At 41.4% G+C, this 26,275-nt stretch overlaps 1 protein-coding gene across 3 annotated transcripts in view; it reads left to right on the top strand.

Annotated features, from left to right (window-relative positions):
* RAPGEF4 (Rap guanine nucleotide exchange factor 4) overlaps positions 1-26,275 on the top strand; it is a 308,486-nt gene that overhangs the window by 35,467 nt on the left and 246,744 nt on the right. For all 3 annotated transcript variants that reach the window (XM_082395391.1, XM_082395390.1, XM_082395389.1), the window contains 2 exons: positions 20,991-21,133; positions 23,788-23,876. Coding sequence is in view for 2 of the 3 variants with exons in the window: in XM_082395390.1 (XP_082251516.1) it covers positions 20,991-21,133; positions 23,788-23,876 (232 nt within the window). In the remaining variant the exon portion in view is untranslated. The remainder of the gene's footprint in view (positions 1-20,990; positions 21,134-23,787; positions 23,877-26,275) is intronic.

Genomic DNA, 26,275 nt, shown 5'->3' with positions numbered 1-26,275 from the left:
TGTATACATGTCAATGTTACTCTCTTACTTCGTCCTAGCTTACCCTTCCCCCCTCCATGTCCTCAAGTCCATTCTCTACGTTTGCATCTTTATTCCTGTCCTGCGCCTAGGTTCATCAGAACCATTTTTATTTTTTAGGTTCCATATATATGTGTTAGCATACGATATTTGTTTTTCTCTTTCTGACTTATTTCACTCTGTATGACAGACTCTAGGTCCATCTACCTCACTACAAATAACTCAATTTCGTTTCTTTTATGGCTGAGTAATATTCCATTGTATATATGTGCCACATCTTCATTATCCATTCATCTGTCGATGGACACTTAGGTTGCTTCCATGTCCTGGCTATTGTAAATAGTGGTGTGATGAACATTGTGAGACATGACTCTTTTTGAATTATGGTTTTCTCAGGGTATATGCCCAACAGTGGGATTACTGGGTCAGATGGTAGTTCTATTTTTAGTTTTTTAAGGAACCTCCACACTGTTCTCCATAGTGGCTGTATCAATTTACATTCCCACCAACAGTGCAAGAGGGTTCCCTCTTCTCCACACCCTCTCCAGCATTTATTGTTTGTAGATTTTTTGATGATGGCCATTCTGACTGGTGTGAGGTGATACCTCATTGTAGTTTTGATTTGCATTTCTCTAATGATTAGTGATGTTGAGCATCTTTTCATGTGTTTGTTGGCAATCCGTATATCTTCTTTGGAGAAATGTCTATTTAGGTCTTCTGCCCATTTTTGGATTGGGTTGTTTGTTTTTTTGATATTGAGCTGTATGGGCTGCTTGTATATTTTGGAGATTAATCCTTTGTCAGTTGCTTCGTTTGAAAATATTTTCTCTCATTCTGAAGGTTGTCTTTTTGTCTTGTTTATGGTTTCCTTTGCTGTGCAAAAGCTTTTAAGTTTCATTAGGTCCCAGTTGTTTACTTTTGTTTTTATTTCCACTTCTCTAGGAGGTGGGTCAAAAAGGATCTTGCTGTGATGTATGTCATACAGTGTTTTGCCTATGTTTTCCTCTATGAGTTTTATAGTGTCTGGTCTTACATTTAGGTCTTTAATCCATTTTGAGTTTATTTTTGTGTATGGTGTTAGGGAGTGTTCTATTTTCATTCTTTTACATGTACCTGTCCAATTTTCCCAGCACCACTTATTGAAGAGGCTGTCTTTTCTCCATTGTATATCCTTGCCCCCTTTATCAAAGATAAGGTGACCATATATGCATGGGTTTATCTCTGGGCTTTCTATCCTGTTCCATTGATCTATGTTTCTGTTTTTGTGCCAGTACCATACTGTCTTGATTACAGTAGCTTTTAGTATAGTCTGAAGTCTGGGAGCCTGATTCCTCCAGCTCCATTTTTCTCTCTCAAGATTGCTTTGGCTATTCGGGGTCTTCTCTGCTTCCATACAAATTGTGAAATTTTTTGTACTAGTTCTGTGAAACTTGCCATTGGTAGTTTGATAGGAATTGCGTTGAATCCGTAGATTGCTTTGGGTAGTATAGTCACTTTCACAGTGTTGATTCTTCCAATCCAAGAACATGGTATATCTCTCCATCTGTTTGTGTCATCTTTAATTTCTTTCATCAGTGTCTTATAGGTTTCTGCATACAGGTCTTTTGTCTCCTTAGGTAGGTTTATCCCTAGTTATTTTATTCTTTTTGTTGCAGTGGTAAATGGCAGTGTTTCCTTAAATTCTCCTTCAGATTTTTCATCATTAGTGTATAGGAATTCAAGAGATTTCTGTGCATTAATTTTGTATCCTGCTACTCTACCAAATTCATTGACTAGCTCTAGTAGTTTTCTGGTAACATCTTTAGGATTCTCTATGTATAGTATCATGTGAACAGTGACAGTTTTACTTCTCCTTTTCCAATTTGGATTCCTTTTATTTCTTTTTCTTCTCTGATTGCTGTGGCTAAAACTTCTAAAACTATGTTGAATAAGTGGTGAGAGTGGGCAACCTTGTCTACTTCCTGATCTTAGAGGAAATAGTTTCAGTTTTTCAACATTGAGAACGATGTTGGCTGTGGGTTTATCACATATGGCCTTGTGTTTCCTGCCTAGAGGAGTTCCTTTAGCATTTGTTGTAAGGCTGGTTTGGTGGTGCTGAATTTATTATGTTGAAGTAGGTTCCCTCTATGCCTACTTTCTGGAGAGTTTTTATTATAAATGGGTGTTGAATTTTGTCAAAAGCTTTTTTTGCATCTATTGAGATTATCATATGGTTTTTATCCTTCAGTTTGTTAATATGGTGTATCACATTGATTGATTTGCATATATTGAAGAATCCTTGCATTCCTGAGGTAAACGTCACTTGATCATGTTGTATGATCCTTTCAATATGCTCTTGGATTTGGTTTGCTAGTATTTTGTTGAGGATTTTTGCATCGATGTTCATCAGACATATTCGCCTGTAATTTTCTTTTTTTGTAGTATCTTTGGTTTTGGTATCAGGGTGATGGTGACCTTGTAGAATGAGTTTGGGTGTGTTCCTCCCTCTGCTATATTTTGGAAGAGTTTGACAAGGATAGGTGTTAGCTCTTCTCTAAATGTTTGATGGAATTCTTCTGTGAAGCCAGCTGGTCCTGGGCTTTTGTTTCTTGGAAGATTTTTAATCACAGTCTCAATTTCAGTGCTTGTGATTGGTCTGTTTATATTTTCTGTTTCTTCCTGGTTCAGTCTCAGAAGGTTGTGCTTTTCTAAGAATTTGTCCATTTCTTCCAGGTTGTCCATTTTATTGGCATATAGTTGCTTGTAGTAATCTCTCATGATCCTTTGTATTTCTGCAGTGACAGTTGTTACTTCTCCTTTTTCATTTCTAATTCTGTTGATTTTAGTCTTCTCCCTTTTTTTCTTGACGAGTCTGGCTAATGGTTTATCAATTTTGTTTATCTTCTCAAAGAACCACCTTTTAGCTTTATTGATCTTTGCTATCATTTCCTTCATCTCTTTTTCATTTATTTCCGATCTGATCTTTATGATTTCCTTCTGCTAACTTTGGGTTTTTTTTTGTTCTCCTTTCTCTAATTGCTTTAGGTGTGAGGTTAGGTTGTTTATTTCAAATGTTTCTTGTTTCTTGAGGTAGGTTGTATTGCTGTAAACTTCCCTCTTAGAACTGCTTTTGCTGCATCCCATAGGTTTTGGGCCGTTGTGTTTTCATTGTCATTTGTTTCTAGGTTTTTTTTTTTTTTTTTAAAACATCTTTATTGAAGTATAATTGCCTCACAATGGTGTGTTAGTTTCTGCTTTATAACAAAGTGAATCAGCTACACATATACACACGTTCCCATATCTCCTCCCTCCTGCATCTCCCTCCCTCCCACCCTCCCCATCCCACCCCCCCAGGCGGTCACAAAGCACTGAGCTGATCTCCCTGTGCTATGCGGCTGCTTCCCACTAGCTATGTATTTTACATTTGGTAGTGTATATATGTCCATGACACTCTCTCACCCTGTCACATTTCACCCCTCCCCCTCCCCATATCTTCAAGTCCATTCTTTAGTAGGTCTGTGTCTTTATTCCCATCTTGCCACTAGGTTCTTCATGACCTTTTTTTTTTTTTTTCTTAGATTCCATATATATGTGTTAGCATACTGTATTTGTTTTTCTCTTTCTGACTTACTTCACTCTGTATGACAGACTCTAACTCCATCCACCTCATTACAAATACCTCCATTTCATTTCTTTTTATGGCTGAGTAATATTCCATTGTGTATATGTGCCACATCTTCTTTATCCATTCATCTGATGATGGACACTTAGGTTGCTTCCATGTCCTGGCTGTTGTAAATAGAGCTGCAATGAACTCTAGCTATTTTTTGATTTCCTCTTTGATTTCTTCAGTGATCTCTTGGTTATTTAGTAACGTATTGTTTAGCCTCCATGTGTTTGTATTTTTTACAGTTTTTTTCCTGTAATTGATATCTACTTTCATAGTGTTGTGGTCGGAAAAGATACTTGATATGATTTCAATTTTCTTAAATTTACCACGGCTTGATTTGTGACCCAAGATATGGTCTATCCTGGAGAATGTTCCATGAACACTTGAGAAGAAAGTGTATTCTGTTGTTTTTAGATGGAATGTCCTATAAATATCAATTAAGTCCATCTTGTTTAATGTGTCATTTAAAGCTTGTGTTGCCTTATTTATTTTCATTTTGGATGATCTGTCCATTGGTGAAAGTGGTGTGTTAAAGTCCCCTACTATTATTGTGTTACTGTTGATTTCCCCATTTATGGCTGTTAGTATTTGCCTTATGTATTGAGGTGCTCCTATGCTGGGTGCATAAATATTTACAATTGTTATATCTTCTTCTTGGATTGATCCCTTGATCATTATGTAGTGTCCTTCTTTGTCTCTTGTAATAGTCTTTATTTTAAAGTCTATTTTGTCTGATATGAGAATTGCTACTCCAGCTTTCTTTTGATTTCCATTTGCATGGAATATCTTTTTCCATGCCCTCACTTTCAGTCTGTATGTGTCCCTAGGTCTGAAGTGGGTCTCTTGTAGACAGCATACATATGGGTCTTGTTTTTGTATCCATTCAGCCAGTCTACGTCTTTTGGTTGGAGCATTTAATCCATTTACATTTAAGGTAATTATCGATGCATATGTTCCTATTACCATTTTCTTAATTGTTTTGGGTTTGTTTTTGTAGGTCTTTTTCTTCTCTTGTGTTTCCTGCCTAGAGGAGTTCCTTTAGCATTTGTTGTAACGCTGGTTTGGTGGTGCTGAATTCTCTTAACCTTTGCTTATCTGTAAAGGTTTTAATTTCTCCATCAAATCTGAATGAGATCCTTGCTGGGTAGAGTAATCTTGGTTGTAGGTTTTCCCTTTCATCACTTTAAATATGTCCTGCCACTCCCTTCTGGCTTGCAGAGTTTCTGCTGAAAGATCAGCTGTTAACCTTATGGGGATTCCCTTGTATTTTATTTGTTGCTTTTCCCTTGCTGCTTTTAACATTTTTTGTTTGTATTTAATTTTTTATAGTTTGATTAATATGTGTTTTGGCGTGTTTCTCTTTGAGTTTATTCCCTTTGGTACTCTCTGTGCTTCCTGGACTTGATTGACTATTTCCTTTACCATGTTAGGGAAGTTTTCAACTATAATCTCTGCAAATATTTTCACAGACCCTTTCTTTTTCTCTTCTTCTTCTGGGACCCTTATAATTCGAATGTTGGTGCGTTTAATGTTGTCCCAGAGGTCTCTGAGACTGTCCTCAATTCTTTTCATTCTTTTTCCTTTATTCTGCTCCCTGGCAGTGATTTCCACCATTTTATCTTCCAGCTCACTTACCTGTTCTTCTGCCTCAGTTATTCTGCTATTGATTCCTTCTAGAGTATTTTTAATTTCAGTAAGTGTGTTGTTCATTACTGTTTGTTTGCTCTTTAGTTCTTCTAGATCCTTGTTAAATGTTTCTTGTATTTTCTCCATTCTGTTTGTGAGATTTTGGTTCATCTTTACTATCATTACTCTTAATTCTTCTTCAGGTAGGTTGCCTATTTCATCTTCATTTATTTGGTCTTGTAGGTTTTTACCTTGCTCCTTCATCTATAACATATTTTTTGTTGTTTCATTTTTTTTTTTTTTGATGGGTGGTGCTGTATTCCTGTCTTACTGGTTGTTTGCCCTGATACGTCCAGCACTGGAGTTTGCAGGCAGTTGGATAGATTCGGATCTTGGTGCTGAGATGAGGACCTCCAGGAGGCCGCACTCTGATTGATATTCCCTGGGGCCTGAGGTTCTCTGTTAGTCCAGAGGTTTGGACTTGGAGCTCCCACCACAGGAGCTGGGGCCTGACCTCCAGCCTGGGAAACAAGATCCCACAAGCTTTGTGGCCCAGTTAAAAAAATAAAAAAGAAAGAGAGAAAGAAAGATAAAAAGGAGCAGTGCAGTATCAAAGAATAAAAATCAAAATTAAATAAGAAGGATAAAAAAAATATTAGGAAAAATAAAACTATAATTTAAACAACTGCAACAAGGTGAAATAAAACCACAACAGAGAAAAGAAAGGAAAAAAAAGGGCATGGGGGGGAACAAGCCAAAAGGAGGGAACAATAACAAAGTATAAAGAATAAAGTAAAATTAGAAAAATAAAAGATTTATTAGGAAAAAAAAATATAAAAGAATCAACAACAATGAATCAACAAGGTAAAACAGAACCCCAATCTAAAAGAGGAAAAAAGAAAAAAAAAAAATAAAGCCTTGGCTGTGGGGGCGGAGTTTAGGCAGCGGCGGGGTTTAGGGTGGGGCAAGACCTAGGCGGGTGGGGTGGTGATGTTTGAGCATTGGGCGGGGCCTCTGCTTAGGACCTGCACGGAAGGGGAGAGGCAGCATGTGGAAATGAGGGCCTCTGGAGTGTGGAGTTCTGGAGTTTGGGTGTAGGGCCCTGAGTGAGGGTGTGTGGGTGGGGTTTAGGCCCAGTGCGTTGGAGGGGGTCTCTGAGGGGGTCTCCGAGTGTAGAGGCGTGGCCCTGGGTGGGGGTGTAGGGGTGGGGCTTGGGCTCTGCTTGGCTGGAGGGAGGCTCTGAGGGCAGAGGATTAGGCCCAGGAGCCCAACAGTCTGCCCTGGCCTAAGTGTACAGGGAAAGCACTGGCCCTTCCCTTCCGTTCCTCCGCACCCCTCCCCCACCGTCTTCCCCAGGATCTCCCCCGTCACCGCTGGACCCCTAACTGTGGGTGGGTCCCACTGGGTGTAGGAACTCCTCCCCTCCCCCAGCCCCCCTCAGGGGTGCCATCCCAGTGGTCTATGCTTTACTTTTGCTCCCCCTTCCCTCCCTCCCACTCCCTCATGACCCACACAGCTGGAGAGGGCCTAGGTGGGCAGAGGATCAGGCCCAGGATCTCAGCAGGTTCCTGGGACCCCAAGTGGGCAGCGGAAACCTGGCCACGCTCCCTTTTGATCCTCTGCCCCCCCAGTGGTTCCTCAATTTCCCCCTTCGGGCGTGGGATCCCTTCCCCTCCCCCAGCCACCCCTTGGGGACGCCAGTCCCGTCCTGCCTCCACTTCTCCTCCCCCTTCACTCCCCCACACCCCACGTCCTACCCGGTAGCTGGGGTTTCCTCCTGTCCCCTTAGGTGTCTGTTAGTCCCCCACCGGTGCCTGGTATGTGCCCTAGTTGTGAGGAGACGCGAATTCCGCGTCCTCCTAGTATGCCGTCTTGACTCCACCCTCCCAATCTACTCTTAATCCCATCCAATGAATATTTTTTCTTTTCATATTTTGTATTTTTCAGTTTTAGAATCTTCATTTGCTTCTTTTTTCAGAGTATCTGTTTCTCTACTGATTCCCTATCTCTTCACTCCTTATGCTAATCTTTTAAGTCCTTAAACGTATTTATGATAGCTGTTTTAAAGTCTTTGTTTGGCATTTTCACCATCCCTATCATCTCTGCGTCTGTTTCTATTGACTTTTTCCTGATTATGAGTCACATTTCCCTGTTCCCTTACATACATGGTAATTTCTGATTGTATGCTAGACATTATGATCCTCTCATATTGAGAGTCTGGAGTTTGTTACTTTCTTTAAAGCATGTCACCTTCTGTTTTCATAGGCAGGTAACTTATTGACCAATCAGTAAGTTTCTATTGAGGCTTGTTTCTATTGAGACTTATTTTTAAGCCTTGCTAGGGTAGTTCTAGGTTTGAGGCTAAAATGATCTTTTTTGAGCCTCAGTTGAATGTCCAGGTTGATGGGTGGGGTCTGTCTACTCTGGCTGGTCAGGGCTGCTATATCTCTCAGCCCTGTGTGACTTCCAGAATCTCCATTCAGCTTGTACTCCCCAGGAGCCATTGCCTCCCAGGCTTCTCCATGAGTATTGGTCTGCACATTTGCAGCTAATGAGTCAAGAAGACCCCTCTGCTAAATTTTGGAGCCCTTTCTATGAACAGCTTCCCTCTCTCTGGTTCACTTCACTGCAGATTTCATCTACTTCAGCATTCCTGAATTCTAATTACTGCCCCACTAGCCCCATGAGACTGCCATGCTCTACTTGGGCTCTCCCTCTCTGCCTGTGTTCCAGAAAGTATCTCCAGGCAAGGCATCAAGGTTATTGTGTGGATCACCTCTTGTGTTTCTATTCTTCCTAGGATCATAGTCCTGCATTACCTGTTATCTAATGTCTGAGAGCAGTTGCTTCCTGTATTTTGTTCAACTTTTAAATTGTTTACTGTGGCACTAGTTATTCCATCATAGCAGGAGTAGAAGTTCTCTTCTTTTTGTATTGAAACAATAGATTTTTTTAATAAATAGAAAATTCCTTATATTTAAAAAAATTAATTGCCATTCTACATATTGCTTAAGTGATTAATCTGCAGCATCAGTTATAGAGATGGTTTTGTTAGTGAACTAAAGACACCTATAAGGCTTTCTTTGACTGCTGGCTAATATGTGTACTTCAGTAACATGTTGATGAGTTGATGAAATTAATTCTGGTTGAAAACCTTTGGTTCTAGGTCAAAATGATGCCCACCTTGACACATTAAGTTCTTTTTTCTGTCCTCTCTTGGGTTCCTTGCTGGAAGTGCTGGAATTCTTGTTATTTAGTCCTACTGCCTGAGTTCTAGTTCTTTATGAGGCTTGAACACTCAAGCTTCCATAACTCATCATTAATCTAGAGACGTGTCTTCACCCAGTGTGTCTACATACCAAATTTTCTACTCCTATCTGTTATTTATCAAATAAGGTAAAGTTTAGGCCTACCTTCTCCACTTTAAATATACTTATATCCATTACAAGTATTGTGGGGCAGGACAGATTAGTTGCCACAAGAACAGCCTAATTATCTCCACACAGGAATGATAAACTCCCTTGTAGTTTTTGGTCCTATATTATATATTCTAGTTTAGAACCACTTTCAATTTGTGCCTAGTTTAATGGATTTATTTGAGTGCATATCTTCAAAAATTTTACTGGTCGTCTTTGTTTCTGGGATACAGCTTTAGAACTACATTATTTCCATTTCCCATATGGTTTTTACCTTCAGAAAAGGCTGAGTAATGTCACATTTTTCCATATTTAGGTTTACTAAATTAGTCATGAAAATTATCATGGGCTCACATGAAAAAAATGTAAGTGGATCCTACAAGAAATCTTGGTGAATAATTAAGCTGCTGTTAAAAATGAAATGATTCTTAGTGCATTCTTTCACTGAGAACACTGGAAATCTGAGGATTTATTATTACTCTAATTTGGTAAGTGTGGTCACGAAGAGCAAAAAGTTTATAGACAGATAGCTTCTTAAGCAAAAAGTAATATAATTTTCCTTGAAATGTTATTCACCTTTAATAATAATAATACATTCACGTGTACAAATACAAAAGGCACAAAAGTATATTTATTCTTTCAACAGTGTTCATTGGGCATCTGCTATATGCCAGGCACTGTTCAGGGTACTGGAAATATAGCAGAATCCAAACAGACAGAAAGTCCCTGCCTTCATGGAGCTTACATTCTAGTGGAGGCAATCAACAAAATAAATAACTTATGTGTTATTATAAATATGATGTTAGGAAGTATTAAGTGCTATGGAAAAAAAGAATTCTGGATAAAAATAGGTTGGGTGCTGCTGAGAGGACTGGGATTTTAAATAGGTGTCAGGATCAGCTTCGCCGAGAAGAGAATTTGTGCTCAAACTTGCAGTAGGTGAGGGAGGGAGTCTTGCAGATATCTGGGAAAGAGCATCCCTGGCAGGAGGAATAGCTATTGCAAAGCTCTCAGGTGGGGCAGAGGCCTTCAAGGGACAGCAGAGACACCTGTGTGTCTGGATAAGAGCGAGTAAGAAGAGAATAGATGAGGAGGTTCCAAAGGAAATAGGTGACTGGGGTGAGGCATGGGGACCAGATTATCCACCATCATCGTAGCATGCCCGCTTCCCTTTTAGAGCCAGAGATTTTCAACCAACTGATCCAAGGAGGTGAAGGCATTTTCAAACTCCCTGCTCAAAATGCACGGCCCTCTGCTGCTGCTCATGGGTTGGAATGGGTAAAAGATTGAGAATAATGTCCTCCCCTCCTCTCCCCCATCCTCAGCCTTCCTTTTCCTCACTTTGTTTCACCTTCAAGTGTCTCCTTCTTGTTGCCCAGGAATAGAGAGTGCTAAGAAATGGTTATCAGAAAGATCTGACTCAAGAGATTCCCATTTCCTGTTCTCTAATCCTCACAACCTAAGGGTCTTAGGGCCTTTCAAATGTTTAGTTGTAGCAATGGCAATTTTTTGAACAGAGTTATCTCAAATTTGAATGTAGCACTAAGTAGTGTGGAATGATTTTCGAGAGCATCTGCATGCTATGGTGAAAATTACATGGGGAAAAAAAGCCATCATTTCAAATTTATCAGCAAAACATTTTTCAAGAAGCATCAGTTATCTGAGTCATCCCAGAAGCCATTCTAAAAGTTTAAGGAGCCAAAAGAAATTATTTTTAACTTAATGCTAATAGGGCAAGTGTATTACCTAGGGAAAATTATGATAGTGCTCTTTATGTGCTGCTTGGGGTCCAGTAAGCATCCAGTGTGGCTGGGCTTTGGGGACCTCTGACTACAGTGTGTGGTGGAGAGATGTGTGCCCAGCCTGATGATACTGTGCTGAGTTTAGACACTCATGTACAATCAGAGAAGATTTTTGAAAAGGGTCTGCTAAAACTGGGCAAGGCCGTACTTTGATTTTGTATTTGTAATAAGACAAATTACAGCACCCTGAGTCTGGTCAAAAGGTTTCCCTCTCTCTTTTCACTAATAAATGCAGGATCAGCCTTTTTTTTTTTTTTTTTTATAAATTTCATTTATTTATTTTTGGCTGCACTGGGTCTTCATTGCTGCACGCGTGCTTTCTCTAGTTGCAGCGAGCGGGGGCTACTCTTCATTGTGGTGCGTGGGCGTCTCGTTGCGGTGGCTTCTTTTGTTGCGGAGCACAGGCTCCAGGCACGCAGGCTTCAGCAGTTGTGATGCACAGGCTCAGTAGTTGTGGCTCGCAGGCTCTAGAGCTCAGGCTCAGTAGTTGTGGTGCACGGGCTTAGTTGCTCCACGGCATGTGGGATCTTGCCGGACCAGGGCTCGAACCCGTGTCTCCTGCATTGGCAGGCAGATTCTTAACCACTGCGCCACCAGGGAAGCCCCAGGATCAGCCTTATTTAGATATTAGCAAGGCTGGTCCTGACCTCGGCCTGAAGACAGGCTTTTTCAACGGTCCAAAGAGCCCTGGGCCCCAGAGCTGGCATAGCTCTCTTGGTAGGACAGATGACACACTGGTCACCTGCAAAAGAGAGGTGGAAGTATTCTGACTCCTCCTGTTGCTCTGCTCAGGACCAAAATGGTGGCCCCTGGTGACCTCCAGTCACAACTCTCTTATCTCATTTGGGACCCTGGGGGGCCGTTTTCTCTTCACTCTTTTATAGAGACATAAAAGCAAGTGGGCATGATTTCTAAATAGGGAGACATCAGGCCAGGAATGTGCAGACTTAACACGTTCTGCTCCCTGGTGGCTGACATGCAGGCCATATTTTGCAAGGGTCACAGAGGTCATGGTGTGCCTTGTGACAGTCTCAGCTGTGAGGATACAAAGCTGCAGTTGCACCTGGGGTCCATCAAGGGGATTTTTTTCTGAGAGTCACCCTGAACATGGGCAGAATCAATAGACGAGATAGAATTTTGGCAGTTGGTTGAGTTGAGGGGTGCGCTCCTGTGCGTGTGGGGGTGGCTGGGTGTGTGTGTGATGTTAAAGGAAAAGACGCTGATGCTGTGGTTGGGAATCCGCCTTCCAGTGCAGGGGACACGGGTTCGAGCCCTGGTCCAGGAAGATCCCACATGCCGCGGAGCAACTAAGCCCGTGCGCCACAACTACTGAGCCTGCACTCTAGAGCCCACGAGCCACAACTACGGAGCCCGCGTGCCACCACAACTACTGAGCCTGTGTGCTGCAGCTACTGAATCCTGCATGCCTAGAGCCCGTGCTCTGCAACAAGAGAAACCACTGCAATGAGAAGCCCACGCACCGCAACGAACAGTAACCCCCGCTCGCTGCAACTAGAGCAAGACCCCGAGCAGCAACAGAGACCCAACGCAGCCAAAAATAAATAAATAAATTTATATTAAAAAAAAAAAAAGACACTCAGACTTGTTAAACGTAGTAAGCAGACTTTATTCAGGGCCATTGAGTCAGGCATAGGGACCACCGCCATAGGAGTTTACAGGAGGGGAGAGAGATTGGGCTCAACTCCGAACACAGCATGGGCAAGTGGCAATTTACAAACAAGGAGCAAGGTGTGGGGGTGGGAGGAAATCAGTGGCTGGAAAATTACTGAGAGGAAACATCAAGGGTAAGGAGGATTCTGGCTAAATTGGCCCGACGGGATTCTTGCTGAAGACAAGGGTGATCCGATATCGTCTGGGGGATGGTGGAGGATGAGAAACCCAATCGGATATGGAGGGTGGTCAGATATCGGGAGCGGGGGAGGTTCTGGTTAAACTGACTTTTTAGCAAGGTTCTTGCTAAAACTGCATTTTACAAAGAAGTACACAGATGGGTCTAGGAAAAGGTTCAGGAGTCTGACTACAGTTTGGTCAACAAAGAATCTTTATGCGTGTGTATGTGTGTGTTTGTATATGTGTTTGTACATACGTGTGTATGCATCTGTGTGTATACATCTCTGTACATATGGATATGCATGTGTGTATCTGTGTGTGTGTGTGTTAGGAGGTTGGTGGGTAAGAAACTCATAGGGAGAAAAGTCAATAGAACAGGTCTCTAGGGAGAGGAGCCCTACTGACACACCACATTTTTTAGGAATAAATGACGCAACAATGGTGGTACTATAGACGTAAAAAGAGAAACAAGAAAGAACTGATTTTAGGAAGAATTTACAGTAGTGCCTTCATGAAGTCTTTGTAGAACTTGCATCCATCAGCGATATCTGTTTTTCTTCTGAATTCATATTTCCTTCTTTCCTATTTTAATTGCACTTCTTACTACATTTCACCTTGATAATTGCTGTATGTGTACAATTCTCCCTAACTCAGTTTGAACTTCCTCAGTGCAGGAACCATGCTCTTTGTATCACCCGAGTGCTTTCTTCTCTCATACAGACATGCAGATTGAATGAATGCATTTTCAACACCTTCTTTCTGAATTTTGTTGACGTTGTTGGGAAAATTTGTAATTAGTAAAGAGTCAACATTTCAGTATTCTAAGTGGTTAATAATCATATAATTAAAATAACACGATAAGTGGTAAACATCTTGAGTTTCAAAGACTTTTGATATATCCATGTCATCATTGGCATTATACACACATGATTTTAGCACACTAATACTTACCTAGCCTCTGTGTAAAATGTTTTTGCTGGAAAAATAGGGTTCAGAATACCTGCTTCATTTAACAGGGCTGTGTGATGAACATTTCAAAGCCTTTAAAAAAGTTAATAGTGTTATGAAAAGGACGAGATTATCAAGTATGTATTGTTTGAGATCTTACTGTTGTTATAATAGAGAGAGAAATATATACATGCACACCTATCTATAAACCCTTCCAAAAATACAAGAGAGTTCTAATATATGTTTTTAAGCACTTTATTCATTGCTTTCATCAGATACTTCTTTTAAAAGGTCTTTGTGGCTAACGACGATGATGAAGCTGATGGTACTCATAATAAGAATAGCTTCTGTAGCACTTTATAATTTATAAAGCTCCCATGTATTTTCTCGGACTTAACAGTTCATTAGGAGTGGGGACTAGGTCTTTATAACCCTAAGTTACTGTTAAAGCACAAGGAGGTGAAACAAACCGCAAAGTCATTTTAATGCAAATGTATTTATTTAGCATTACACCCAGTGTTCTGAAATACATTTACTGATCTTCAGAAGACATCTGGAAATTTAGAAAAAAATACAAGTGAAGTAGTTGAGGAAATTAAGCATTATGTACATTCCCACAAGATGACGGTACAGTTACAGCCCGTAATTGTCCATTTCTTGGATGAGCCTTCTGTTCACGACTATGGGAAGGCAGCTGGTCAGAGAGCACTTTGCCTCCCTTCCCTCCTTTCCTTTCCCTCTTCATCTACTTCCTGCACGCCTCCCCCAGGTCTGACTGCTGGGTGTTGGGATCCACTGTCCTGAAAGATCCCCCAGAGATTCTGTGGGAGGTGAGGGGAGGAGGGGGGGCTTACTCAGCAGATTGGTGAGGGCGGGGCCCACCTCACGGCAGAGGATTTGCGTATTGATTATCATATAGTCAAACAAGAGAAGTCATCTAAGAGGAGTTGTTTTGCTGATTTTATGGTTATTGTACTTTTTTCCCCACAGATGCCTATGTGTTATTATTTTGTGCTCTGACTAATCCAGAAACTGGTTAATTAGTCCCTAGATAATCCCGAGTTGACTGAATTAAGATTTAAGAGCACATTAAATTTTCGCATTGCATAATACACGTGGCAGCACCTGGAATCCAGAACCTTTGCTATCCCTTGTACACCTGACTTTGGTAGTTTCCATGTTTGCCTTCTTTGTAGTAAAACAAGGTGCAGCCCAGAACATTGTGGGTACCCATGTTACAGTACTTACCATACAGTATTCTAATTTTGGTTATGTGGCTCCCTTCCCCACTGGATTGTGAGCTCCTGGTGGGTAGGGTTGGCGTGTTGCTCACCTCTGTTCTTCCAGCGAAAGGTATCTAATGTAAGGTAGGAAATCAATACAGTTTATTGAATGGATAAATAAAATGAATGTGTATTCACGAAAGGATGTGTTTGGTGGAGAGTCATTTAAAATTCCATAGATTTTGATAATTCATATTGCAAAGTTAAGTCTTGTTTATTTGAGTGCCATTAATTTGAAAGGTAGATGTGATAAAAAGTTATAAATAAGTTGTTAAAACCACTCCTTTCAAAATCTTAAACACATTCTAATAAAATTATCTTTTTTGTAATGCTAATAGGCATATTTACCATTACAATTTATATAGTACTTAAAAGGATTTTATTTTATCGACAATGTTTTTAGTTTGTGCCTTTTTAACTTAGATGGGTTAACCTCTGTCTGACCTTGCTGTCTGATATAGACAGTTTTCAACGACGGACAGTAAAATTCATCCTGAAGAGCTAAAGAACCATGAGAAGAAAAAAACAAAACAAAGCAGGAAAACAGTGATTCAGTAGTTAATAAAAAATAAGATCCAAATAGTATTCACCAAACGAATGGATAGAAGAATGATGGTATCTCCAAGAAGACAGAAGTTGCATGCATGACATGTGAAAGAGTAAAATAATGTGATAAGATTCCAAAAAGAAATGATATCAGTTGGACTTCAGAGAAGGATGAGAACGTTGTAAGGAAAAGCTCTGTGAAGGACGTGAACACTAAGCTGGTCATAAGGAACTGAGTCAGGGTGAGAAAAGACTTTGTGTCTGTATTAGTTTTCTACTGCTGTGTAACAAATCACCAAAACCTAGTGGCCCAGAACATCACACCTTTATTACCTCATCAATTCCATAGGGCAGGAGCCTAAGCATGCTTGTCTGCATTCTCTGCTGAAATCAAGGTGCTGACTGGGCTGTGTCCCTATCTGGACTTGGGGACCTCTTTTGAGCTCACTTCGTTGTTGGTAGAATTCAGTTCCTTGCAGTTGTAGGACTGAGGTCCCTGTTTTCTTGCTGGCTGTCAGCCAGGGGCCTCATATATTCCTTGCCACGTAGCCCTTTTGCTACATGGCAGCTTCCTTCTTCAAGGCCAGCAAAAGAATCTCCTACTTTGGGACTTCCTTGGTGGCGCAGTGGTTAAGAATCCGCCTGCCAATGCAGGGGACATGGGTTCAATTCCCTGGTCTGGGAAGATCCCACATGCCGCAGAGCAACTAAGCCCATGTGCCACAACTACTGAAGCCTGCGTGCCTAGAGCCTGTGCTCCACAACAAGAGAAGCCACCACGATGAGAAGACCGTGCACCACAATGAACAGTAGCCCCTACTCAATGCAACTAGAGGAAGCCTGCGTGCAGCAGCGAAGACCCAATGCAACCAAAAATAAATAAATAATTTTTTTAAAAATTGAAAGAAAAAAAGAATCTCCCACTTCTTCTACCCTCTTTTAAAGGACTTGCTTGATTAGGTCAGGCCCACTTGGGAAAAATCTTCCTTGTGATTAACTTAAAGTCAATTGGTTAGGGACCTTAATTATATCTGCAAAATCTCTTTAACTTTGCTTTATATTGTAACATATCATGGGAGTGATATCTCTACACTTTTGCCATATTCTATTGACTAAAAGTAAATTAGAGCTTCTGCCTACCCTTAAGGGGATTATATAAGGATGTGGGTCATTGGGGTTACCCTAGGATCCTGCCTACCACAGTGTCTTCTTTTGTAAATGAATCTTTCTCCTGCTGTTTGAACATGTTTTAAATGTGAAGTTTTTAGAAAAAGTGATTTAAAACATGGGCCCTGGGTGTCAGAGGGCTGGCTAAGGAAAATAACTTCTCTGAACTTGGAACTTTTACTTAGGGGGCCAGATGTACGCAGTTATTAAGGAAAGGAGCCTAGAGTGAGCTATAATTAGAGAAACCTGCATCATCATTTTGAAATACTGCAAGAGCTTCCTGACTGGTCTCTTAGCTGTTGGTCTTTACTCTCTCCCACCTGCCTTTACTTGCAGTCAAGGTGATCTTTCCAAAATGTACATCCAATCATGCCACTGCCCTGCTTCAGATACTTCTGCTGACTATTAGATGGAACCCAAGTTCTCCAGCTTCCTAGGCAAGGACTGCCATGCCGTTCAGCTTGCTAGCCCAGTACATGTTTCACGTGCCCTTCATTCACACTCAAATGAGGCCATGGCAGGAGGGGTTAAGAAGTGGCGATGGATTTGAGAGACACTGAGTTGGTAGAATTACCTGGACATGGTGAGAGAGGACGAACCTGCTCCATGCATGGCAATGAGGAGTGCAGGTGCAGTGGCAGATGTCGGAGAGAAGGTGAGTCCAGTTTGAGGTCGCTGTAGAACGTCGCATCCAAGGACTTCTTGTGTGCTTGGCCCTCTACTGAGTACCATGGGATCTATGAAGGAAGTACCAGGCATGACCTCTGCAGAGAGGAGAATGTATGTGGCATTAGGAAATCATAGATTCACAAGAGAAGTGGGGCAACAGAAGGATTATCACCTGTGGTAGGTTACAGAGGTGGGTTGGTAAAGATGTCCATTAATAGCTGAATGGAATTTTCCCCACTCCATGAATGACAGAGAAAACATTGCTTTTCATAGTTTCTGTGGCCTAAATGTTTAAACAGTGGGGGAGACAATTATTAGGACCTAATTTTGGGGTGCCCACAGAAAATCTCAGGAAAAGAGGTTTCATGCTTGTCCTGGTTATCTCAAATTAACTGTGTCTTTCCAAGTGTCTTTTGTCACTTGGCCTCACACAATCTGGTTGTGAATCATGAAGTTCTTTTGTGCTTGTTTTGGTCTGTATGGAAGTGTTTTTTTTTTTTTTTCTGCTGCTTTCAGTTTCTTCTGGAGAGTGTTGGGCCAAAAATGTTTTTAGGCCGCCCTGGTCTGCCTTCCTAATATGGAACATGCTCTGGGGAGAATAAACAAGATGAGATGCTGCTTTCCTTCCTGATGGAAGATGGATTCTAATCTCTATCTCTTTTCCTGTGTAACTAAGTAGAATCCACCATATCAATGTTCAGCCAATTTCCAGCTCATCTGGTCCTTGTGATCCCCCCTCTGGTTGACTTAAATGTTGCCATTGCTTTGGGCCTGCAGGCTAGTGCCAGCGCTTCTGTAGCGGAGCTCCGTGGGGTTCACACGGCTGCTTGCTGTGGCTGGGTGTTACCCCTGCTTGTGCCAACACTGCTTCCCATGAAGTGCGCTCCGCTGGCTAGAGCTTTCGAGGGTAGCTCTGCCAGCCACTGCACCTTCACTGCTTGGGAAATGCTTTCCCAATGGACCCTCAAAGACTCTCATTGAAAGTTGTCTGCACCCCTTTATTAACTGCTGAAATTCTAGCACCTGTTTCAGAGCCCCTTGACTTTTGAGAACATGGCTTCTGGTAGGGAGTTGATAAGGCCCTTCCAAAGGGACAAGAGGTGGAAAGAGGCCCTGTGCCCAGTGTGCTGTACCTTCCCTGGTAAGCCTGCAAAGCTCTCAGCTCTTCCGGACACTTGGTCATCTCATAAACTGGCACTAATGCATCAGGATTTTCCTCCCTCTTCCCTGGGAAGCAGAACTCAGGCCCTTTGAGTAGAGGTTAATTGGGAGGCTCGCCGAGGTTGTAAGCAGGTTCTTCGAATCTAGTTATCTTGGGCCTGAAAGTGTGATGGGGGTGGGGGAAGAGCCTCTCAATTAAACTCATGAAAGCTGTCTTAGGTCTTCCCCTGAGTGACAGGTCACCTGCTCATGTCCTCCAAAAATGTGCATCTCTCATGGTGGGATCTGTCTTCCTCTGATAATGTCCCAAGTTCCTTGGACTCTGGCACATGTAGTCCTGACCTCTATGTTAGTCTAGGTGATGCTGTATTAACAACACTCCCCCTCCCCCAACCAAAATCTTGGGGCTTCACACAGTGGCGGTTTATTTGTCACTTAGACAAAGTCTCCACCTTGCGGCTGTAGCATCTGAAGCACCTGCCTTCTCATCAGTTTCCTAGGGCTACTGAAACAAGAGACCACAAACTAGGTGGGATAAAACAACAGAAATGTGTTCTCTTATGATTCTGGAGGCTAGAAGTCCAAAATCAAGGTGTCGTCAGGGCCAAGTCCCCCTGAAGGCTCTCAGGAGTATCTGTCCTTGTCTCCTTCCAGCTTCTGGTGGCTGCCATCAATCCTTGGTGTTTCTTGGCTTAGAGATGCGTCACTCCTGCCTCTGCCTCTGCCTTCACCTGGCCATCTTCCCTGTGTCTGTTTCCAAATTTCCTCCTTTTTGTAAGGACACCAGTCCTTGGATTATGGCCCACTCTAATCCAGTGTGACTTCATCCTAATTTGATTACATCTGCGAAGACCCTATTTCCAAATAAGGTCACACTCATGGGTACCGGGTATTAGGGCTTTAGCATATTTTGGGGGAGGGACACAATAACCCATCACACACTGCAGAGTTGTGGCTGAGGAAGAGAGAGATGGGAGACACCCCTGGCTCTTAACAGTTTCACCTCAGAAGTGATGCGTGCTAGATTTTTCCACGGTCCACTGGCCAGAACATGGCTCCAACATAACTACAAAGGAAGCTGGTAAATGTCAGGGAACACTTGGGAATCTGGTGAGAATTACCTGTATCAGTCACATCCTGGCCCTCCTCATTTCCTCTGATCCCAGAATGTTCTGGGGCACTTAGGAGGTGAATATTTTCTGTATAACGTGACATATCTATCAAAGAACAAATAGACCTGGAAAACGGCTCCAAGAAAAGAAAGAAAATAGTTTATATAATCTGTAAAACTATCCCATTTTTGTTTAGTTCTCCGGTTCGTCTTAATCCAGAGAATACAAAACGATGGTCAACAAGTTGGATCTAGTCCATAGATGTTTTGTGTGTGGCCCACACAATGTTTAAGAAATGTGAACAAACTTCTAGATATCTTTCCCTGAACAACTGAAATACGTGACGTCTGGCCCCGTGTTTCCACAGAAAACCAGTGATAAGAAAAATAGCCAATAAGGCCTCCTCCCTGTAGACAGTCCCACCTCTGCAGTTTGCAATTTGTCTTTGCTTTTACCACTGTTTTTTTATAGGAGAGATTTTTTTCCTTATATTTGGCTCTTTGTACAATCATTTACTTTACCTAATAGGCCCCAGCAGGCATTTGGGACCTCAATTTTGAGTAAGTATAGCCATCTGTAAAGGAAAACTCCTCCTCCTGTGTTTCCTTTACCCTCATGCTACTACCATACTCCCTACACTTCTGATACCAGGTGTGTGGGTTTTCCACACATTACACAATTCTGTGACACCAGGTGGCTGTTCTACAATTCAACTCAATTCTGACACTGTCTACCTGGAGATGACATCAGATCCCACAGGTTAAGGGCTCGGTCCCACAAAACTGCTCCCCGCCCACACACACATGCAACTTCAGATGTCAGCTGCAAGTCCAAGTTGTTATCTGTGCTTCTGACTGACTGGCTATAAATTGGAGGTTTCCACAAACCCCTCTTTGAGTTCGATGAATTTGCTAGAGCAGTTCACGGAACTCAGGAAAACAATTACTTGCTAGATTTACTATGAAAGGGTATAGCTTGGGAACAGCCAGATGGAAGAGGTGTACAGGCAAAGTATGGGAAGGGGCATGGAGCTTCCATGCCCCCTCCCAGTGCCACGCTCCCCACATTTCCAAGTGTTCACCAAGCCAGAAGCTCTCTGAACCCCGTTGTTCAGGGATTTTTATGGAGTCTTCATTACCTAGGCATGCTTGATGAAATTGATTGTCCATTGGTGACTGAACTCAATTTCCAGCCCCTTCACCCCCACGTCAAGGGGTGCGGCTGAAAGTTCCAACCCTCTAATCACATGAGTGGTTCTCCAGGTAGCCAGTCTCCATCCTTAGGTTACCTAGGAGTTTTCCAGAAGTCCCCTCATTAACAGAAACTTGGTTGTGGTGGAAAGGGGCTTGACACCCATTTCACTTTTATGGCTCTTAAGCGTTTCAGGAACTGAGGACAAGAGGCCAAATATTATAACTCAAGAGGCTCCTGTGGCTCTCATATAAGATATTACAAGAGTTTTAGGAGCTCTGTGCAAGGAACAGTGAACAATTTCTTATTTCTTACTATTTTATATTTTTTATTATAAATCACAATATCACACCATCTGCAGTATTTGTGATTTAAGGTGAACAGCTGACAAAGGCCTGGAAATATTTATAATGGTTATAGGGGGATAAATATTTGCAGTAAAATACTTGCAATTGGTATATTTGCAAAAATTTGAATATAGTTAGAATAATGCATGTTGACTCAAGTAAGTTCTTTCTGATATAGCCTTGTGCCTTTTCTCCCCTTTATAGACCATTAGAACGATCCAGTGAAGATGTGGATATAATCTTCACACGGCTGAAAGAAGTTAAAGCTTTTGAGAAATTTCACCCAAATCTCCTTCATCAGATTTGTTTATGTGGTTATTATGAGAATCTGGAAAAAGGAATAACATGTAAGAAATGCAACTCCAGTGGTGTGTTTTCATGTATAAGTTTGTGCTCATTTCTGGTTACCCTGTGGGGATGGATAGCATATGGGGTATCTATGTGCCAAATATTTGAGCTTCAGTCAAAGATATGAGGTTGACATTTCCCTCTCCTTTATTTATTCAGTTCCATATAGGCATTTCCTTAACTCCTTCATCCACAGCATGTAAATGGTTCTTCCAGGGCAGCCTACTTTCCAGATGAAGCTGGAAGGATGTACTGATTTATACATTCAGCAGTATCCTTAGAAATTCTAATATATAATTATTTTCTGTAACCCAAGAAATATGGGAGCCAGCAGGATATTAAATAAGATAAAAGGTCTCTTAACTAATGATAATAGTAATTTAAAAAGTTAAAGCATAGCTGATTTTACAATAGTAATGTTTCGAATTAACCTCAGTGATAATGTCTATTCCAGATGTGACCAGAGGGGTAGGGTAAGTAAAATGATAGGGTGACAGCTGCATTAAAAAAAAAAAGCAAGTATTTTCTCATTAAAAAAGTAGTGCCATTCCATCTGTTGGGATACTTTATACTGCAGTAACAGAAAACTCCCATCCAGCTGGCTTGAATAATAACTCATACAAGGAGGGAAAATCAATTACTCATGTATAAGCAGTCCTGAGGTAGGATGGCTTCAGGGTTGGTTGATTTAGTGGCTCAATGACATTATTAAGGTCTCAGGTTCCTCCCATCTTTTTTGTTGGTTTATTTGTTTTTGCTATGCATCCTCAGGTGTTGGCATTTGTACTCAGATTTCTCCCAAATGGTTCTAATACAACTAACTACGGCAGTTGGAGGCATCGTGTGCTGATACAAAACATTCCTGCTGAAGGACTATTTCTTGTCTCTTTTTCAGAATCCCCCAGCAGACTTCCTGTATTGTTTCATTGGCCAGAATTGCATCATGTGCCCATCTTTAAACCAATCAGTGGCAGAGATCATGGAATCACCATGGCTGATTTAGACCAATCATGGTTACCCCAGTAGAGCTAAGGAAGAAATATGTTCTTAGAATTTGGCCCTTTAGAGTAGGGTGGGAACTTGTATAAAATCCATGTTCAGTTAAATAGGAGGAAAGGAGGGCATGATTCTGAGTGGGAACCTATCAGGATCTGTCACAACATCATTGTGGAAAATTTAGAAGACAAAATAAAAATCACCTGCAATCCCCAAATCCAGAGATTGATATTCACATTTTGTGTGTGTTCTTCAAGATGTTTTCCCACATGCACACATGCAAAAACATAGTCATACTTCTATTAAAAAAATCATCCATACATATTGTTTTCAAACCAATATTTTTATTCTTACTGATAGCGGGAACTTCATTCTTTTAGAGATGAGACTCTGTTTTCTATTTCTTAAGGCCATTTTCAAAATGAATCTTCTATGATGTGTAATGTGAATTTGATTGGCAAATGATAATGTCTTTGGGGGCCAAGAAGTTCATGAAAGGTAAAGCCCTAACTCTAAAATAAGTCCCTTACAAAGGCTAGGGATAGCAGAGTTACTCGAGAGGCCAGCTATAAACTCAGCAATCCCCCATCTTAAGCTTATCATTGCACTTGGTAGGATGCTATTGTTGTTCTTGCCTTTCCACAGCATGTCTCAGTCAGAGAGTTTAGAACAGCTTGTCATCATTAATTATGGCTCCCAGAAGCTTCCTCTTATGCAGTGAGCACTAGCCTTGCCAGAACTTAACTGTCCCACTGAGTTGTCATGTGATTTTTCATTGAGCCACTTGACTTCTGACTCTGTGAAAAGAATTTTAAAATATCAGATCATTCCATCTAGTTATTTAGCTAGGATATTTAAAAGGGTAGTTGGGTTTGTATGAGATTTTTGAACCAGTGTTTCAGAATGACTTTCCAAACTACTGGTCTTAACATGGATAGGAGAACTAAGGTTCTCTTTAAATAACTAAATGTTTTCTCTCTGAGATGACAAAAGTAAAGCAAAATTAAGTTCAGAAATTTCTGATGAGAATCATTTCCAAAGAGTAGTTAACTCATAATGCCTAAAAGCAGTGAATTTATAAAATAAACAAGAAAATGGACAATGCAAGTACAGTAGTTAAAAATTTTTAAATAGATTTTATTTTTCTTAGCCATTGGTTAGCTTAAAAGGAGACATTCTATTCTAGAAAGCATGTTGCTTTTAATATAAATAGATTTGGGAAATGGGGGTGGTGAGCTAGTTTTGTTGAGTCCCATAGTCTTATTAACATGTACCCCATCTAGAGTAATAATTTTCCAAGAATCACAATACAGTGAAGTATATTTAAGATAAATTACAGAGAATACCAGTCAGTTCTTCTTACATTCAAAGGATCAAATAAGCATTTAGGCTTATCATCCCTTATTGCTGCTCTGTAAATATGAAAGAGTTCTGTTTAATAGAGTTCTACTTCATGGAACGTTGAATAAATAGGATATAGCTTTGTTGATAGAAGAGGGAAAGAAAATTATGGCATGTTCTGGTGGGAACAGATAGAGGAAGGTTGGTAAGCTCATCTAGGTCCAAGTTAGGCTCACAATAACCAGTGAGAAACTATCAGGTTACGTGGTAAAACCAACTTATATTTGGTCTACTTACATGGCTGTTTCTTTTCCAGTATTTCGCCAGGGTGATATTGGAACCAACTGGTATGCTGTCCTGGCAGGGTCTTTGGATGTTAAAGTTTCTGAGACCAGCAGTCACCAGGTAAGATGCCTTATTCTTTTTTTGTCTTAAAGTAAGAGTTATTACTTTTAAACGATACATTATCCCTCTGTCTTGTATGCCATCAAAATTACATTTTCCAAGCCACTTCCTCTTTCCCACAGTAAGGAGTTCAGCAAGTATGTGTTGAATTCCTTTATTAAGTTCCTCAAGAAACATATATAGTGAATGTCTTCCATGATTTGAGTATGGCGCCAGGTGTGGGAACATGAAATGCAGGAGCACATGGGCTGTTCTCCAGGAGCTTGCTCTCTATTTGGAAAATGCAAACAAGTCCATTGCAGGGAGAAACTTCAGTTACATAAGGTGAAATGTGAGCAAAGGGGAAGGAGAAGCAAGTCTTCCGGGGTTTGTCCTTAGATCCTCTTCCATCTGGTTTCCTGACTTTTCTCCATCCTAGAAGTGATCCCCTTGTCAGCCTTTTAAGGGCTCCAGCAATGCAAGGGAAACGTGGTCGATGCAGTCCCCCACATATCCCTCACTTTTTCTCTACCGCAACTTGTCAAATGTGGGAGGGCCAATAATACTTTTTTTTCTGAAGTGCAGCACTGGCTTCCTTTATCTTAATTAGTCACCTCTGAGGAGCTTGGCATCCTAGTAGATAAAACTCATATTCTACTTGCCGTCCACCCCATAATATTTGTGAATTTAAAATTGGACCCAGAGTCTCCTTTCCCATCTGCAGTGACTTTTGCTCCGTCATTATTCCATGTGGCCTAAATGTACAGAACCTTCCTATTGAGAGCCAAGACCCTCTCATCGCAAAAGGACACCCCTCTAGGGGCTACCGTCAAGCTTCATATGAGAACGTTCCAAGTTTATATTCACATATTCAGGATTCAGATATAAACTGAAGGAAAAGGATTGGCTAACTACAAAATCAGAAAGAAATATCAAGAAACATCAAAGAATCAGTTAAAGGGACAAATAATCTCCAGCCAAGTACCATGTTTAAGACAGTGCTTCTGAGCCTTCTCCAGATGTGGCACACTTCGAATGTGAGAAACATTCATGACGTACTCAACTTGAGGTTTAAATTTTGTAGAAACTTGTGTGTGTGTTGGAGTTGTGGGCAGTTACCATCTAACAAGTGGATGGTTGGTAAGTGGACATTTGGGGTTTGGAGTATAGGTGCCTGTGTTCCACCCGTTGTTATGGAGGTTTAGGGTCTCAGGCCAATGCCCAAGTTCTACTTAACCAATAATGTACCTTTTCTATGCACCAGTGCATCAAAAGTTCCATGAGAAACTGCCTGGAATCTGTGCCCGCTAGCCTCAATGGTACTGTCCCTCTCCCCTCTCTCACAGGGCCAGTTTCCTCTTGGATTTCAGAGCGGCCCAACGGGGGAGATGGGTTTTGATTCTTGTAGGCTGCCTCCGTTTCCCAGTGGGACTGAGGACAGCTAGCAATTCTTGGATATTTGTTATGTGCTAGGCAGTGTTCTAAGCACTTAACAGGCGTTTACTCCTTTTAATCCTCACTATAACCCTATGAGGTAGGTCACATTACTGTTTCATTTTACAGATGAGGAAACTAAGGCCTCAAGGGATTAACTAACTTGCTCCAAGTAACGTATCTAGAAATTAGGGGAACCAAGATTAAAACCGAAGGACTTAGGCACCTGAACATATGCTCTCAGCCAACACTCTGTACTATTTGACTCAGAAGAAACATGATGAAGCATGTAACTTCCCTCTCTCAGCTACTTCTCATCCTTTCAGATCACCCCATGTCCTGCATCTCTGCACACCTTTTACCTGCAGACTGCTGTCCTGGTGGGTCCCCTCCGGCCCTCTTTGCTCAGAGCTGCTCCTGATAACTTACCTTCACCCGGTCCACCTCCATGGTTGTGCAGAGGGGGCAGGGCCTAGAAGAGGATGATTTTCCTTCCTCCTCTCCATGGTCCTGAATGAGTAATGATGGTGTGGGTGGAAAGTCGAAAAGAGGAAGGTGAGGAAAGAGAGGAAAGGGAAGGAAGATGCAAATTAAGGAAGAGAAAGGTGAGAAGGCAAGAAATATAAGCAAGAGAGATGAGGAAAGAATTTTAAAAAGCAGAACAGATGTTCCTAAGGGATGGTAAATAACATCAGCAGTGATATGCTGACACCTCAAATGTTAAAAGCTGGCATGAGATTTTGATGGTATTAGAATAGTATTTGGCCAGGGGCTGCTGGAGTGTTACCCTGGACCAGTTATCTCTCACCATGGGGTGCCAGCCAAGAATAGCTGAGCAACACTTTGTTATTAGCTGTGGGTGTTAAAAAAATTTTAGTAAACTTTTAACTTTAGATTTTAGCTGTGGTTTTGACCTCAGCCCCAATGCAGAGAACTTTCCTGAGCTGGGCTTGCTCTTCTCTTACTTTGTTAGGAATTAGTTTTAT

This window comes from Balaenoptera borealis (assembly GCF_965194805.1).
Source record: "Balaenoptera borealis genome assembly, chromosome: 6".
Classification (NCBI taxonomy): Eukaryota; Metazoa; Chordata; class Mammalia; order Artiodactyla; family Balaenopteridae; genus Balaenoptera; species Balaenoptera borealis.
Note: the sequence above shows the minus strand (reverse complement) of the source record. Positions and strands in the feature narration are given on the sequence as shown.